General features: G+C 34.5%; 3 protein-coding genes across 4 annotated transcripts; 2 read left to right on the top strand and 1 right to left on the bottom strand.

Moving 5' to 3' along the window:
* Positions 1–447: 447 nt before the first annotated feature.
* On the top strand, positions 448–12,483 carry LOC115714395 (vacuolar sorting protein 39). 2 transcript variants are annotated; one of them, XM_030643082.2, is made up of 13 exons: positions 448–884; positions 6,886–7,385; positions 7,469–7,680; positions 8,047–8,178; positions 8,261–8,404; positions 8,493–8,605; positions 8,844–9,276; positions 9,881–10,210; positions 10,356–10,577; positions 10,688–10,930; positions 11,114–11,563; positions 11,705–11,803; positions 11,968–12,483. In XM_030643082.2, the coding sequence occupies exons 2-13, from the start codon at positions 6,944–6,946 to the stop codon at positions 12,166–12,168; spliced, it is 3,021 nt and encodes a 1,006-aa protein (XP_030498942.2). In that variant the 5' UTR covers positions 448–884; positions 6,886–6,943; the 3' UTR covers positions 12,169–12,483. The 2 variants fall into 2 exon arrangements, with proteins under 2 accessions (XP_030498942.2, XP_030498943.2); XM_030643083.2 differs by lacking the exon at positions 448–884 and having other exon boundaries at positions 7,222–7,363.
* A 301-nt stretch (positions 12,484–12,784) lies between these two features.
* On the top strand, positions 12,785–16,573 carry LOC115714467 (AP-3 complex subunit sigma). Its single transcript, XM_030643190.2, has 7 exons — positions 12,785–12,943; positions 13,025–13,067; positions 13,142–13,203; positions 13,354–13,450; positions 14,047–14,117; positions 14,527–14,618; positions 14,696–16,573. The coding sequence occupies exons 1-7, from the start codon at positions 12,875–12,877 to the stop codon at positions 14,760–14,762; spliced, it is 501 nt and encodes a 166-aa protein (XP_030499050.1). The 5' UTR covers positions 12,785–12,874; the 3' UTR covers positions 14,763–16,573.
* On the bottom strand, positions 15,492–16,533 carry LOC115714448 (uncharacterized). Its single transcript, XM_030643163.2, has one exon. The coding sequence runs from the start codon at positions 16,531–16,533 to the stop codon at positions 15,670–15,672; it is 864 nt and encodes a 287-aa protein (XP_030499023.2). The 3' UTR covers positions 15,492–15,669.
* Positions 16,574–17,609: the final 1,036 nt, after the last annotated feature.

Raw genomic sequence — 17,609 nt, forward strand, 5'->3', positions numbered from 1 at the left:
ATCATTTTTTTTTTAAAAATTTTTACGAAGATGGATGTCTTTTGAAGACACACACCCAAACTCAACCCAAGTAGGAAGTGGGTGTCTTAAAAAATTAAAATATAAATAAAAGAAGAGTGTTAATTATAATTTTTTAGAAATTTTTATGTTTGAAATCATAGATTAATTAAAATAATTTTTTTATTTATTTTATAGTGGTATTCACTATAGTAATAGCATTATTTTTGTAAATTTTTAATAAATTTCGAATAATTTACCATATCAGCAATAGAGTTTTTGATATTTCAGTTCACCGCACATATTCAAAAAAATTTAAACATATTTTCAAGATTGTAAATTATTCAGGATGATATTATAAGCATAATAAATGTCATTGATTTTTTTTTTTCTTAAAAAAAATATTTTGATATGTATTTTTGAGAAAAATAAACTAAAAAATTATAATATAAGATTGTCTCCTCAAAATAAAAATAAATATCATGACAAGGAGGAAATGAAAATCCAACATTCCAACTCGAAATCACTGTGATGTATAATATTATCAATTAACCCAATTTGGAATTTCAGAGTGTTTGTGAATGTGAAGGTGTAGTTTAATTTAATTATTAAAAAAATAATAAAAATATTGGGAAAAGATTCAATTGGATTGGACGAACTTGAGTTTTATAAGAAGATCGATCATCAAAGGCCATCAACGTGAGTGAAGCCATTGCTTTCGATCAAGGCCGTACAGCTTTCTACAACACAACAACTGCAAACCCCAACTACTTTCCTTTCCGACCACCTCCGTTATCCGCCGGAATCTCTATCTCCGGCGCCATGATCGTCTCTTTTCTCAGTCATTAAGCTGTATGCCACAACACAGCCATTGGTTCATTCCTCAGGTTTGTGCCTTCTCTTTTGTCTTTCTTTGAATTGAGCTGATTCGATTTTGCTAGTTTTGTTCATTTTTAGGGTTTGATTTCCATTTTATCATTTTATTATTGATAAGATATTCGAGTGGCTAATGGATAATTTTGTAGACTATGCATTGAATAATTTTGAGCAATGTATAATTTGGTGGAAAAATCCTTAGGATTATATCAATAATTTGATATTTTTGGATGCAATGCATAATTGATAAATAGATAAGGAGTTCCTTAATTAAAGCTTACCATGACCGGCCTTATGTAATCAACTCAATCCCTATCAATGAACTTTGATCAAGAGAGGGATCAACTCCATTAAGGACGTATATCGTTAAATTAGTTCTGTTCGAACTCAAATTAAATAAGAGAGTACATGAAAACAATGGATGAAGAATATGCTTTTTTTTTTCTTTCCCTTTTTTCCCTAAATTATTTGTTTTATATATTGTTCTCTGTTTGATAAGGTTTTTGTACTTACATATTGTTAGAAAAATAATTACAATAATAAAAATGATAACACCTGAGGCGTGCAAACAAAACACTGTCCTTAAGGATTTACAAAGTAATCCCCCAGGATTCAACAGGCCTTTTGAATTTCAAAGAGAAATACAAGAGCAGAAAACAACAAAATAAAGATATATATATATATTAACCCAGCCAGTAAGAATTGTTGTGTATATGTATATATCTATATATGATGGAATCGTATATTTCTTGTCTCAGTATATATGTATATATATATAGAAAAGATGAGTACACTAACATGAATACACTAACGTTAGTGTTAACGTTATAGTGGAGAGAAAAAAGGAAATAGTGGCCAAAGCATAAAAATAGGATCACAAATATATATGCTATATACTACCAAGTCAATAAAACTAAATAGGCCACGTTTTCCTTTTGAAATATATTTATAATTAGTTATTTTATTTACAACAATCCCCCACATATTTCAAAAGGAATTTTAGTAAAATAAATAAATTTTGCTGGGTATATATATATATATATATGTGAGTGTAAGATGCTTCGAATTGGTGTCTTTTGGACTATGAACCAGTTCTAGAAAGATAAGACATAATAAATAGAATATTGGTGAAACTTGTAGCTTCTATGAACCAATACTCTTTGGTATAAATTATAATCTTATCAGTCACATTACACCCCCACAATTTTTGCTGTTTGACGCGGTGTTGCGCAAATAGGCCGTGCGCGTGCCTGGTTATTCATGAGTGCTCTAGAAATTATGCCACAATTTCATAGGAGCGGCCCCACTCCACACTCATATAGGTGATTTCATCAAGTATATACTGCATTTAATACACCACCCATAATGGATATGAAATTCATTAAGAGCACAGTAGCTCATCCTCACAATTATCGATCTAGCACTTCCCACACATAGGAAGGGACAAAATTAGTGCTAGCAGTATTAGCAAGCAACTTGTTGTTACCCATATGAACCTTATTCATGGGATCTCCAATAGAAAAGGTTGGGTTACTATCACTGCTAATATCTTAAATAGGCTTAAGTCCCATTCCCCTCGATGTTTCATTAATTAATTTTCTACCCAATGGTTTAGTCGGAAGGATCGGCCAAATTCACTTCGACTTCACATAATCAATGGATACGTATCCATCTTTTAGCGATTTGCTTGATCACTTCATGTCTTAGACGAATATGTCTATTCTTACCATTGAAGGTTTTATTCTTTGCGATAGCAATAGGCTTGGCAATCACAATGCAAAGACACGAAGGTGTTGGTTTTATACCCCGAATGGAATATTGGCTAAGAAGTTTCTCACCCACTCAGCCTCATTTCCACGGTGACTCTGCAGCTACAAATTCGGACTCCATGGTGGATTTTGCAATAATAGTTTGCTTGGTTGATTTCCAAGAAACGCACCTCCACCTAGAGTGAATATGTAACCTTTAGTGGATTTTATCTCATACGAATCGAGATCCGAGTTAGCATCACCGTAGCCTTCTAATACGGCGGGAAATCCACTATACGAGATACCATAATTCATGGTTCCTCTCAAATATTTCATCGATCGACTATTGCGGCCAATGATCACGATTGGGATTGTGTGCATATCTACTTTCAATCGCATCTTGCATAAGCTATGTCAGGTCGAGAGAAATTCATTAAATGCATCAAACTCCCAATAATTTGTGCATATTCAGATTGAGCAATGGGCTCTCCCAAGTTTTTCTTTAATTGAGTATTAGCATCATAAGGGGTACTCACAGGTGTGACATCAAAATGTCCAAACTTCTTAAGAAGTTTCTCAACGTAATGTTCTTGTGATAGCATTATACTATCACCCTTCCTTATGATTTTGACACCCAATATCACACTTGCTTCACCCATATCTTTCATATCAAATTTAGAAGCAAGGAAAGCTTTGGTATTAAGTATAATGTCAATATTAGTACCAAAAATAAGCATATCATCCACATAAAGGCTAATTATTACACACTCGTTATCAACAACTTTAGTATATATGCATTTATCAACCTCTAAAGAAGAAAATCCATCACATATTAACACATGATCCAACTTCTCATACCATTGTTTAGGAGCTTGTTTTAGGCCATAAAGAGATTTTAATAATTTGCACACTTTATTCTCTTCACCATAAACAACACATCCTTCAGGTTGTACCATATAAATTTCTTCTTCTAAATCACCATTCAAGAAAGCAGTTTTAACATCCATTTGATGAATCAAAAGTTTATGGATAGAAGCTAAAGCAATTAAAACTCGAATTGAAGCAATTCTAGCAACAGGCAAAAAGTGTCAAAATAATCAACATTTTCTTTTTGAGTAAAACCTTTTGCAACCAATCTAGCTTTAAATTTATCAATAGATCCATACGGATTATATTTTTTACGAAAATCCACTTACAACCAATAGGTTTAACTCCGTGAGGTAAGTCAACCAAAATCCAAGTTTTATTTTTAATAAGGGAATCAATTTCGGTATTAATTCTTGCATTCCAAAATGATGAATCGATGAAGAAATAGCTTCAAGAAAGGTTAAATGATCACTTTCAATAAGATATGTATAAAGATCATTTCCAAAAGAAGTTTCTTTCCTTTGCCTTTTACTTTTTCTAAGCTCTTCAGAAGAATTTTCAAAATTATTTTCAAAGCACATGAGAAATTGACTCATTTTTCAAAGGAAAAATATTTTCAAAAAAATTCAGCATTCTTTGTTTCAATAATAGTATTACAATCAAGCACATCACTTTTCACAACAAGAAATCTATAAGCAACGCTATGATTAGCATAACCAATGAACATGCAATCAGAAGTTTTAGAGCCTAATTTTCTTTTCTTAGGATCAGGTAACAAGACCTTTGCAAGACACCCCCACACTTTTAAATATTTTAAGTTAGGCTTGTATCCTTCCATAGCTCATAAGGAGACTTGTTTTCTTATAGGGGATTCTATTTTGTAGATGACAAGCGACAAAATAGCTTCACCCCAAAGATTATTAGGTGCACTGAGAACTAATAAGCATTGCATTCATCATTTCTTTTAAGGTTCTATTTTTCCGTTCTGCAAACTCCATTGGATTCGGGGAGAATACGGAGGTTACTTCATGAATTATGCCTTCTTTTTCACACAAATCATTTATTGAAAGATATTCACCTCCACGATCAGATCTAACTCTCTTAATCTTTTTATTTAATTGATTTTCTACTTCAGCTTTATAAGATAAAAACATATTAAATGCTTCATCTTTATTTCTAAGTAAATATACCTTAGCATATCTAGAAAAGTCATCTATAAAAGTCACATAATATTTTTTACCACCTCTTGTCATAGTTTGTTTTAAATCTCCCAAGTCAGTGTGAATTAAACTTAACAATTCAGATTCTCTTTGAACAGATTTACAAGATTTCTTAGTTAATTTAGCTTCAACACAAATTTCACATTTATTTAGACTAGAATTATTAACTCCGAAATTAGACCAAGAGATTGCATTTTATTTATATAACTAACACTAACATGTCCTAATCTAGCATGCCATAAATCAATAGAATCAACCAAGTAAGCAGAAGAAGATGCATTCTTATTAATAACATCAGAAACATTCAATACAAAAAGACCCTGATTACAATAGCCTTTCCCCACAAATATATTATTTTTGGTCATTACAATCTTGTCAGATTCAAATGACACCTTAACTCCAACCTTTCCTAATAGAGCCACAGAAATTAAATTTGCTCTTATATTAGGAACATGAAGTACATCATTTAGAGCCAAAGTCTTGCCAGATGTGAGTTTAAGAACAACTTTTCCTTTACCGAAGAACAGCAGTTCGAGAATCACCAAGATAAACATGTTCTTCACCATCCCCTACGGGTTTGTAGGAGGAAAAGACATCTTTGTTAGCACGGAAATATGTACATGCATTAGCACCCGAGTCTACCACCCATTCTTTCACATTGGCCACAAGATAAGCTTGAGAAATGGCCCAGCGACAATAATATCATCTCCTTTACCAAATTTGCATTTGGTTTAGGAGGATTGTCATTTCTCACCCTTTTTCTACAACTGAGGTGCATGATGACTGGCTTTCCATAGACAAAACAACTCCACTTTTTCTTAAAGGTAGTGGTGTTATTAGCTTTAGGCTTGTAAACAGAGTTATTTGAATGATTGGGTTTGTTGGCATACCTTTTATTTTTGTTTTGTGTTTGTACCAAATTCGCCTTTGCTGCCATTTCTCTCGCTTTGGTAGCTTGGAGTTCCTTGCGGTTAGTATCTTCAATAATGATGTGGGTAATCAGATCTGCAAGGGACAACTGCTTATGCTTGTGCTTTAGGTGACTCTTATATTCGTTCCACGATTCAGGAAGCCTTTCAACTAATAATCCAGTCAAAAAAATTTTACGGTAGGATAATGCTCTACTGCCTTGAGATCTTCATTGAGTTTGTGATACTCATTAATCGAGCCTTGATGTCTTTGTTATCCTCCATCCTCCAACGATCGAAGATTATGACCACGAACTTTTGTTTTCCGGCATCTTCGACGGTGTACTTTGCAATCATAGAGTTCCATATCTCTTTGGCTTCCTTATAAGAGCAGTAGACATCAAACAAATCATTAGAAAGTGTACTCAAAATTGTGTGTCTACATACCTTATTGGCATGAGTCCAAGCATCAGCATTAGTGTTTGTTTTCTCTTCAGAAAGCTCCCATGCAACAGCATGTATATCAAGGAGTGAGAAGACTCTTTCTTGCCATCTTTTGAAAAATTGACCATCAAACATTTCTATTTTCGAAATGTCAGGAAATGGCTTGGAGTATGGAACAACAGCAGCAGATGAAGAAGGAGCAGAAAGATTGATTGCTCCAATGCCAGATGATATATCTCCATTAATGGCAGCGGTGACAGAGGGAGTACCACCAATGGGAAGAGAACCTGAGGTATTATCAACAGCAGCAGCAGTAGTAGCATTGGGATCCATAAATCCTTAAGATTGTTAGAAAAATAATTACAATAATAAAAATGATAACACCTGAGGCGTGCAAACAAAACACTGTCCTTAAGGATTTACAAAGTAATCCCCCAGGATTCAACAGGCCTTTTGAATTTCAAAGAGAAATACAAGAGCAGAAAACAACAAAATAAAGATATATATATATATTAACCCAGCCAGTAAGAATTGTTGTGTATATGTATATATCTATATATGATGGAATCGTATATTTCTTGTCTCAGTATATATGTATATATATATAGAAAAGATGAGTACACTAACATGAATACACTAACGTTAGTGTTAACGTTATAGTGGAGAGAAAAAAGGAAATAGTGGCCAAAGCATAAAAATAGGATCACAAATATATATGCTATATACTACCAAGTCAATAAAACTAAATAGGCCACGTTTTCCTTTTGAAATATATTTATAATTAGTTATTTTATTTACAACACATATTCCTATAACTTTGATCAGCTTTGAGGCGTAGCCGTGTCTAAAACAAAGTTGTTTAGTGAAGAACGATAACGGAAAAATGGTTCACAGTGCCTACGATTCATTTCAGCTTGTTACTAATTGTCCAACAAAGATCGAATCCATCGAATCATATGGTTCGAAGCTCCTTCTCGGGTGCTCAGATGGATCACTTCGAATCTATGCTCCTGAATCTTCCGGTTCAGATCGTTCTCCAACATCTGATTACCATACTCAGGTCTTAGAGCTGAGAAAGGAGCCATACGTACTAGAGAGAAATGTGGTAGGTTTCTCTAAGAAACCTTTGGTATCAATGGAGGTCTTGGAATCAAAGGAGCTCCTTTTGTCCCTCTCAGAGTCGATTGCATTTCACAGGCTTCAAAATTTGGAGACTGTTGTTGTACTAACCAAGGCTAAGGGTGCAAATGTGTATTCATGGGATGATCGCAGAGGTTTCTTGTGCTTTGCCAGGCAAAAGAGGGTCTGTATTTTCAGACATGACGGTAATTCAATAAATGAGTTTTTTTATTTTTATTATTATTATATTGCAGACAAATTGAAGATAAATTTTGATGGGCTTTTTCAGGGGGACGAGGTTTTGTGGAGGTGAAGGAATTTGGAGTTCCGGACACGGTGAAATCGATGTCCTGGTGTGGTGAAAATATATGTTTGGGGATTAGAAGAGAATACATGATACTCAATTCTACCAATGGGGCATTGTCTGAGATTTTTCCTTCGGGCAGGCTAGCTCCACCTTTGGTGGTCTCCTTGCCTTCTGGGCAACTCCTTCTTGGGAAGGTATGTTTTATATATATTGATTCTTGCTTATTTTTATTCATATGCATTATTTTGTAAAGAAAATGGTAGACCCTAAGTAATGAGAAAATGACTTGTAACTGTAAAGCTGTAAGATTCATTGTGTGGTACAAGAGTTTTTCCTTTTATGTTCCCTACTTTTTTTATGGTGCTTGTGTTTGATGAAACAATATATCTCGTAAGGTTGCAATGAAACCTTTCCCAAAACAATTTATTTTTTGGTAGCAATCAGGGCTTGTAAGATTATTGTTTTTCAATTGCCTTGCTCGGTTCCTCTTAATCCTATTTCAGCAGAAAGAACAAGTTTTGTTTTTTGGTTAACGGTAGTTTGTTTCTTCACTGTCTTAGGATAACATTGGAGTACTTGTGGACCAAAATGGGAAGCTTCTTCAAGAAGGCAGGGTTTGTTGGTCAGAGGCTCCCTCAGTTGTCATCATTCAGAAGCCATATGCTATAGCTTTGTTACCAAGATTTGTTGAGGTAGCCTTATAATGTCCCCAGCTGCTTCTCTTTCTTATTTGTACAACAAATTTAATTCTTTTATGCCATGTACACTTTGCAGGTTCGATCTCTTCGGCCTCCATACCCATTGATACAGACTGTTGTGCTTAGAAATGTCCGTCGTCTTCTCCGAAGCAACAATTCTGCAGTTGTTGCATTAGACAATTCTGTTTATGGTCTCTTCCCGGTTCCTCTTGGTGCACAGGTATTTCCAAATTTTTAAAAATTAAAATACTACCAGGAGCTTTCTATTTTCTAAGGGGAGTGGTTAAAGGTTTTGTATTTTCATACAGATTGTACAATTAACTGCTTCTGGTAATTTTGAGGAAGCTTTGGCATTGTGTAAGCTACTTCCACCAGAAGATGCAAGCCTAAGAGCTGCTAAAGAAGGATCAATTCATATAAGGTGAATAAGTGGGCTAGTGATTTTTGTTAAAGTTTACTGTGTGTTTTCCTGTTCTTATATAATTATTCACAAGGTAATGTACTTGTTTCTGTCATCAATTCATATTTGGTTTTGTAACATATATTCCAATAGCCCCTTAGTAATTGGGGAAAATGAAAAGGAAAAAGGAGAGATAAAATATGCTCCTCATCTGTTTAATTATTTGTTTGAGGATTTCTTTTTTTTACTGATATTGCAGATATGCTCATTATCTTTTTGATAATGGGAATTATGAGGAGGCCATGGAGCATTTTCTAGCTTCTCAAGTAGATATAACGTATGTTCTTTCATTATATTCATCGATTGTTCTTCCAAAGACATCTTCTGTTCCCGAGCCAGAGAAGTTGATGGACATGTCTTTGGATTCCTCACATCTGTCAAGGGCTTCATCAGATATGTCGGATGACATGGAACCTTATCATGCACCCCATCTTTCAGATGATGAGAGTGTGGCACTCGAGTCCAAAAAAATGAGCCATAATACTCTCATGGCACTGGTGAAGTTTTTGCAAAAGAAGAGATATAGCATAATTGAGAAGGCCACTGCTGAGGGAACAGAAGAGGTTGTTTTAGATGCTGTTGGAGACAATTTTGCTTCTTATGATTCTAGTCGGTATAAGAAACTAAACAAGGTAAGCCAATATATTTGTTGTGATCAATTTCTCATTTTGGTATGTGATGATACAATTAGATTTCAGATAACATTCTCTTGTGCTTGGTTTCCACACTTTGATAGAGATACAATCACAAGTTTGAGAAAGCCTTGTGTTTCTCTCTTGTGATTGTAGTATTTTATTGATTTAAAAGGAAACTTACATTTTTTCTCTTTTCATTATATTATGTATTCATGTATTTTAATGGTTTGGTGAAAGTGGATTCAACACAGGTCTCCAAACTACTTGTCTTTACTATTTATTAAAATTCACCGTCTCACATATTTATTATCCAATTTTCCGTAATGATGATTTTGGCAAATTTTAAGTGGTGGGACTAGGAGGAGATGTGTAATTTGGGAACAAAAGATTTCTATTCATTGGGAGGAAGCTTGATCACCACGAAGTTTTGTCTCCAAAATCTTCTCTTCTTCTAATTCTAATATAAATTATTTTGCTTAGTATTTGAGTATCACTGTTTGCTATATATATTGGTATTCACTGTTTTTTTTTTGTCTACAGAAAAAGTTGACATATAAATTGATTTTTTTTATGGCTAATGTACTATTCTTCTGTTCCTTAGGGGCGTGGTAACATTCCCTTTAGCTCTGGTGCTCGAGAGATGGCAGCAGTACTTGATACAGCGTTACTCCAAGCTCTGCTTCTTACTGGACAATCTCTTGCAGCTTTGGAGTTATTGAAAGGTGTTAATTACTGTGATGTAAAAATATGTGAGGAGATTCTCCAAAAATGTAAAAACTATACTGCTTTATTGGAGCTTTACAAGAGCAATTCAATGCACCATGAAGCTCTGAAACTCTTGCATCAATTAATAGAAGATTCAAAATCTAATGAAAGCCCAGCTGAATTAACCCAAAATTTCAAGCCTGAATCTATTATTGAATATCTCAAGGTAAGTCTTCTCTTTGGTTTCATGCCTTGTATGTAATCAGGAGCTCTGATCTATTAGTATAAACTTATCTATGCAAAGGATATGAATTACTAAGTATTTATGTATATATATTTTAAGAAATTTCATTGTTGGTTGCCTTTTGCAGCCTCTCTGTGGGACTGATCCCATGCTTGTCCTAGAATTTTCAATGCTTGTTCTAGAAAGTTGTCCAACACAGACGATTGAGCTCTTCTTATCAGGCAACATTCCAGCAGACTTGGTAAACTCTTATTTGAAGCAGCATGCTCCAAACATGCAGGGCACATATTTGGAGCTTATGCTTTCAATGAATGAAAATGGGATCTCTGGCAACCTGCAAAATGAAATGGTGAACATTACTTCGTTAATTATGAAGAAATTTCATTAGCTGTTAGTTAAGAGCCATAAGAGTTGCAATGCTCACAACCTCACACTATTACCAATCAAAACTTATGGCAGGTACACATTTATCTCTCAGAAGTCCTTGAATGGTATTCAGATTTAAAAACTCAACAAATTTGGGACGAGAAAACTTACTCCCCAACTCGAAAGAAATTACTGTCTGCATTGGAGAGTATCTCAGGATATAACCCAGAGTATTTGTTGAAACGTCTCCCTGTTAATGCTTTGTATGAAGAACGTGCTATTTTGTTAGGAAAAATGAATCAGCATGAGCTGGCCTTGTCTCTGTATGTGCACAAGGTAGTTCCTCCTTTTATTTGTTGTTCATGCTGTAACCTAATTACTTGACCTAGTATTCTAATTTGTCTTTTCCCTATTGATTCTAAATTTTTGATGGGGCTTTGTGGCCTCTTTTCATAACATCTTATTATATTGCATGCAGGTTAAGATCATTTTATACTAACTTCTGTTCATATTTCGTAGCTTCATGTCCCTGAGTTGGCTTTATCCTACTGTGATCGCGTCTATGAGTCAGCACTTCATCTACCATCTGCAAAGTCATCTGGCAATATATACCTCACTCTTCTGCAAATTTATCTTAATCCTAAGAGAACAACCAAAAACTTTGAAAGTCGTATAACAAATTTTGTATCGCCTCAGACTACAAGTATTCCTAAGGTTGGTTCTGCTCCTTCATTTAAAGGCAGAGGTCGTGCAGGTAAGAAAATTGCTGAGATTGAGGGGGCAGAGGACATTCGAGTCAATCATAGTAGCACTGACAGTAGCAAGAGTGATGGAGATACAGATGAATTTAACGAGGAAGGAAGTTCTACTATCATGCTTGATGAGGTCCTTGATTTGTTGAGCAAGAGATGGGATAGAATCAATGGAGCTCAGGCCCTCAGACTCTTACCTAGAGAAACTAAATTGCAGGTATCAGTCATATGATCACAGCACAATACAAGCTCATAGATATGAAGAAGATGCATTCTCTGTTATTAGTATTATAGTTCTCTTTAGGTCTTCCTTTTGTTTAAACGCTTACCCTGAAGGAAAATGTACTATTTTATGCAGAATTTACTTCCATTCCTTGGACCCCTACTCAGGAAATCCAGCGAAGCTCATCGAAACTTCTCTGTGATCAAAAGTTTGCGACAAAGCGAAAGCCTGCAGGTGAGTTTTTTCTTTTGTGGGATCTCGGTTTGGGAAATGAGTTTGTATAGGTGTCTTAATGCTTACTGCCAAGTACATGGAATGTCCTCACTCACATCTAAATTGCTAGAAGAATCTGTTATTCCCTCCATCTCTAAAATCGATTATTTCCACGTGCAAAATAGGTTAAAGACGAGCTCTACAACCAGAGGAAAGCAGTTGTAAAGATTACCAGCGATAGCATGTGCTCACTCTGCAACAAGAAAATAGGGACGAGTGTTTTTGCCGTCTACCCCAATGGTAAAACACTAGTACACTTCGTTTGCTTCAGGGACTCACAGAGCATGAAAGCCGTGGGCAAAGGATTGCCACTGAGAAAGAGATAAGTGACCGAAACCCGTTAAAACAGAACCCATAGTATTCTCTTCTCTTTGGTTTTACCCAAGTTTTGCTTTGCACTCTTCTGTTCTGCCTGGATAGAGGCCGGTTTGCACATTGTTTGGGATTGAGGCTTTTGAGTGATTTTTTCTTCCTCACATAATTTTTCTGTAAAGTTTGTAATATTATTAATTTATTGATTGAGACTCAAAAAAGAGCAAATATTTTGTATTTATTTTAACAGAGTTTGGGCAAGCTTGAGCATGAGCTGTGTTGTATTGTGTAATGATTTTTTCTTTTATTGGAATTCATATTTGGTAGGAGCTTTTTCTTTTGTCAAGTTCTGAAAAATTATTAATCATGAGAGACTAATCTTAAATCTTAAAAAACTTGTAAATATAACAGTGACTCTCATGTATTAACACTTACAAATTATTATTATTTTCTTAAAAAAAAAAAAGTGTAATAGTTAAATGTTAAATCTGATTATTTTTATTTTGAACTTGTACGAACCTAATTTTCTTTCAAAGGTTAAACGACACTCCCAACTTTCGAATTATTTTCCTAGTAAAAGTATAAACGACAGTCTTTCATTACACAAGAGTCTATTTTTGTAAATTTACTTAACTACCCCTATAACATATATAGTAGACTAAGGTAGCTAGATTGAGCTGAGCGATGAGACAGAGGTGTTTTTAGATTTGGAGAGAGAAGATGATACGAGCGGTAATGGTGATAAACACGCAGGGCAAGCCTCGCCTTGCTAAATTCTACGATGATCAGGTCGATTTCGATTTCGATCCACACTCTCTGATTTTTGTAATTTCTTTTACAATATCCACTCATTAATTTTTTGGAATTCAGCCTCTGGAGAAACAGCAGGAGCTTATCCGCAACATCTATGGAGGTTTTTCTCTCTGCTGTAAATTGATTTTTTATTTTCTTTCGGCGTATAATTTTTCTCCATTGATTTTGCTACAGTTCTGTGCAGCAGGGCTGAAAATGTAAGCAATTTCATGGAGGCTGGATCATTTTTCGGTCCGGTAAGTCATTCCGATCTTCGAATTTATGTTGAAATTAGGGTTGCATGCAGATATAATTTTGACGGTGTTGACTATGATGCGATCAATTTATTCTTTTAGTGGTTGGATTTTATTTATAGTATTTATTGGTTTCTTTGTATACATGTTTAGGATACTCGCCTTGTATACAAGCACTTTGCCACTCTGTACTTTGTGTTTATATTTGATCGGTCTGAAAATGAGCTTGCCATGCTTGATTTGATACAAGGTGCGTCTCTGAGCCTCTTCTTCCTCATATTAACATGATATTTTGACACTGTTATTTGTGGAGCTGTATGCTAGTAAAGTTCTGAAGTTTGAAGATTTACTAATTAATACATACCTGCTCTTAATTGGTTGCAATTCTGCCAAAACAATATGATTAAGCAGGTACGCATAAACAAAATTTTAAGGATAAATGTTAAGCCTAATACATCAAAAAAGCAAGGCTTTCTTGATTATTTTAAGACATGATTTCCAAAATGTCTCACCTAAGACAATTAACTGACAATACTGTGCCTCAGAAAAATTCTGAAAAACAACAACATTGTTGAAACTCTCTTATTTGAGCTATGCTGTTAAACATGTTGGAGACTTAGTTTCATTTTTAGAGATCATGGGACATAGAGCTAGTGAACATTGCAAGATTTGGTAGACTAGTTTATTTTCTGTTTATCTGAGCAATCGCGCAATTTTCAGTAGCCAGTAGAGTTGGTTTATCAAACACTGTTTTCTTTTTAATGTTTAATTAGCCGAAACTGATATATCATTTTATTCTCGATCTTGTGTTCTTGTTTCTATAATTTCTGACTTTCATAACTTCAGTATTTGTGGAAACTTTGGACAAATGCTTCAGAAATGTTTGTGAGCTTGACATAGTGTTGAACTACAGCAAGGTTATAACTCTCTTTTTTTTTGTCTTTTCTTCTATTCTTAAGCACAATAATTTTGTTTAATAGGTGTACTCCCTTTTTAACTGAAACTAACATGTGATTAATACATGAAAAGAAAAGAAGAAGAAAAATAAGAAATACTTAATAATTGCCCAGCTGAGATTAGATTTGAACCCCAGAGAAATACATCACACCCAACCATTTGAGCCAGATCCTATTTTTAATGTATGACCACTTATAACTCAAACTTGTTAGCTTTTTCAAACAAATAAAGACCAAATTCCACATTGTGAACATTATTCTTAGTTGATCTGTGATGGGATATTATAAGAGAAAGGGTTTAATCTGAGGAAAGTGATATCCTTTTAACTAAATTATGAGGAACTTGATTATAATTGTTATTATGTTTCAGATGCACACTATATTAGATGAGATTGTATTTGGAGGTCAAGTGTTGGAGACAAGTTCTGCAGAAGTTATGAAGGCCGTCGAAGAGATATCCAAGTACTTTCTCTCTCTCATATCTTGCTCTGCCTTGTTTATGTAATTTCTATTTCTTAATTGCTACATGCATAATGCAGGCTAGAAGCGGCCTCAAATTCCATATCTCTTGTCCCGAAATCTGTTTCTAGTTGGCGGAGTCGGTAGCCCTAACATAAGCGTTTCAGTGATCCAAGAGAGATTATCTTCACCAAATGTAACACTGACCGACCAATACTGTTTCCTGGTTTTGAGTCACAGGTGCAGCAGAGTGTTCCTCCTTAACAAGTGTTGCACAATCTTCAAATTTTTTTATTTGATGCAACAACGGGTTCATATTTTGTGTACATCATTATAAAGTTTGTGTTTCACATTCAAAGCTCAATGTTGCCCTTTATGTGAATAGCTCACGAGTATTTTGATTCATGGGAATTTTTTTAATTAAAAAAGGGAGATTTGCTTTTATGAATTGAAAAAATCAGCCAATTTGATTTAGTGCTTCAGCAAAGTGATCTTTATTTATATAATAAATACTCTTTTTATCAAATTATGAACGTAATATATATAAATAAACTATATGACCATATCTGTTGCAAACATCTAATTGAAGAGTTTCCTCTTTTAGTAATTAATAACCGTCACTTCCTTTTCAAACCACCATAAATTCTATTCTTATAAACTTACATATATTCATACAGAAGAATTCTTTTAACAATCACCTAAATGGACAATCACCAGAAATTCCATTTCTACAAACTTACATATTGATTCGGGAGAAAAAATAAACTTCAAAGATAGTGATAAGTGACAATATTTATGAGGCCATATTAAGAAATTTTAAGTGGTCTATTAGTCGTTTTCACTTCATTACTCAAAAAAAGAAGAAGGCTATTAGAGTGAATCAAAAAGTTGGAAATTTTCTTGTATTTAATTGGAGCTTTTGGGCAACTTAAGCCGAGTTTAAACAGTTACGTAAATTCATTTTTTCTTTCTTTTAATTTCGAATTAAGACAAAGAAACTGAGTCGAAAGATTGTCACATTTTTCTTTCTCTTTCTTTCAGTTTAAACCAAAAATCAACCTGCTTTGTTAGTAGCCGAAACGACATTCAAATTCCATTTTTCCTTCCCTGTAAAACGATAAACGACAACTCCAAGCCTTGACCCATTACAAGGAGTATCCTCATACAAAACCTCCATATCAAAAACCTTCTTAGCCTTCTTGAAAAAAGAAGACTCCTTCTTCCACCTCCTTAAGTGAGCCATAACAAACGACGTCGTTTTCCCCCGACCACCCAAAAGGAAGTAAAGTGTTTGTAACAAAGGTTCATACAGGTGATCATGATACACTACATCCGATCCTATAATAACATCAAACTCTCGCCCAATCAGCTCCACGTCACCAGCCTCACCCCAACTCAACGACGCAACCTTAACGGTCCCACCGTTAACGGCCAAAGCTTCTGCGTTTGCGTCTACATTGAATTGAAGATTGGGGATAACGTGTGGGAGGTCAGTCACCGTTACATTAGCACCGAGCGTCACAGCCGCGGCGATCCCCAACAAACCGGTTCCCGAACCGAGCTCGAGGATTGTGAGAGGGGGGAGATCTGGGCCGTCGGATGAGCGCGATCGTAGGGCTGGGGAGAGTGGGCTCTTGTTAGGGTTACGGCGGTGGTCGTCGAGGAGTGTGACAAGCGTTGTGGCTGCTGGCCAGAGCTGGAAGGACAAGCCCTGAGATGGGAGTTGTCTGGTGAGCAAGGTTGTGTTAATGGAGGTGATGTAGTGGTGGTCCAGCTTAGGCTGTCCTGGAGTAGAGTGACCCACCTTTGTCTTGGTATCGCCATTTTCGTCTCCTGAATCTGATAAAAGCATTGTGAATAATTGGCTTATGTCTTCTTCTTCTTCGTCATTATCATTATTATCGTTTTGTTCCAACATGTTTTATTTCAGCCGCAATTGAAAATGACGCCTTTTGAAATTTGAATCGTGTTATTGGTTAGGGTTTGTTTCGGAAATATAGACAAAATTAGGGGTCAACGTCGGTCTGATTTTCATACGAAAATATCTCATACCCGCCCAGATTTGAGTTCGGGTCGGTTCTTTTCATGGGCTTTGATTGATGGGCTTGGCTTAGCTTTCGGGGAAACGGTGTCGTTTTCTGAGAACGGTTTGGACTGTCTGAGTTGGGCTTTGCTGATTGTAAGTACTAAGTAGGGGTATTTACAAAAATATGGGAAAATGAATATATGTTTTGATATATATGGCATAAAAATTTAATTACCTTAAATATGACATTTTTTAGAAAAAACTTATAAATATGGGAAAAAGTCATGAGGAATGCTATAAAAAATATTAAATTTGTGTTTCTTTTTATTATTTTTTCTTTTTTTAAAAAATAAAACACTAAAATAAATAAAAGATGATCTCAACTGTAGATGTTTTTTTTTACAGAAATTAAACTTGTTTTTTTATTTAAACTACTGTTTGTTTTTTTTTTCTTTGTTTTTTTGTTAAAAACTAATTATTTCATTAAAAGCGGCAGAAAAAAAAAAAACAGTTTCATCAACATCATCCTGAAAAAAAATAATATAAAAAAATATAATCTAAAAAATATTGTGTTTTTAAAAAACACCAGTAAAACACAAAGCAGAACAACTCAAAACAACAGTAGAATAATTAAAAAACATTAGTAGAACATCAGTGAAAACTTAACACAGTATACTGTAGTATGAAACTTATAAAAAATACAGTAAAAAAGTAAAAAATACCGTCTGACAGTATTTTTGTAAAAAAATAGCAAAAATTAGTATACCATGTAAATTTTTCAAATAGAAAGAAACCCTAAATGTAAATGTAAAATAAACTAAAAAAAAAAATAAAACTATTTAAGTTAGAAATAAAAACATGAAATATGGGTTTGGATAATAGGTTTACAAAAATATGGCATATCAAATACCATAAAAAGTCTTAAATGTGAAGAAATGCCATAGAAGAGTGGCAAACCTATAAATGCC

This window comes from Cannabis sativa, chromosome 4 (assembly GCF_029168945.1).
Source record: "Cannabis sativa cultivar Pink pepper isolate KNU-18-1 chromosome 4, ASM2916894v1, whole genome shotgun sequence".
In the NCBI taxonomy this organism is placed as follows: Eukaryota; Viridiplantae; Streptophyta; class Magnoliopsida; order Rosales; family Cannabaceae; genus Cannabis; species Cannabis sativa.

Coding starts and splice junctions, on each gene's coding strand:
- LOC115714395 (XM_030643082.2), top strand. CDS start 6,944: ATGGTTCACAGTGCCTACGATTCATTTCAGCTTGTTACTAATTGTCCA. Junction 9,277..9,880: donor GGTATAAGAAACTAAACAAG/GTAAGCCAATAT, acceptor TCTGTTCCTTAG/GGGCGTGGTAACATTCCCTT. Junction 10,931..11,113: donor TGTCTCTGTATGTGCACAAG/GTAGTTCCTCCT, acceptor CATATTTCGTAG/CTTCATGTCCCTGAGTTGGC.
- LOC115714467 (XM_030643190.2), top strand. CDS start 12,875: ATGATACGAGCGGTAATGGTGATAAACACGCAGGGCAAGCCTCGCCTT. Junction 13,068..13,141: donor TATCCGCAACATCTATGGAG/GTTTTTCTCTCT, acceptor ATTTTGCTACAG/TTCTGTGCAGCAGGGCTGAA. Junction 13,204..13,353: donor CTGGATCATTTTTCGGTCCG/GTAAGTCATTCC, acceptor ATACATGTTTAG/GATACTCGCCTTGTATACAA.
- LOC115714448 (XM_030643163.2), bottom strand. CDS start 16,533: ATGTTGGAACAAAACGATAATAATGATAATGACGAAGAAGAAGAAGAC.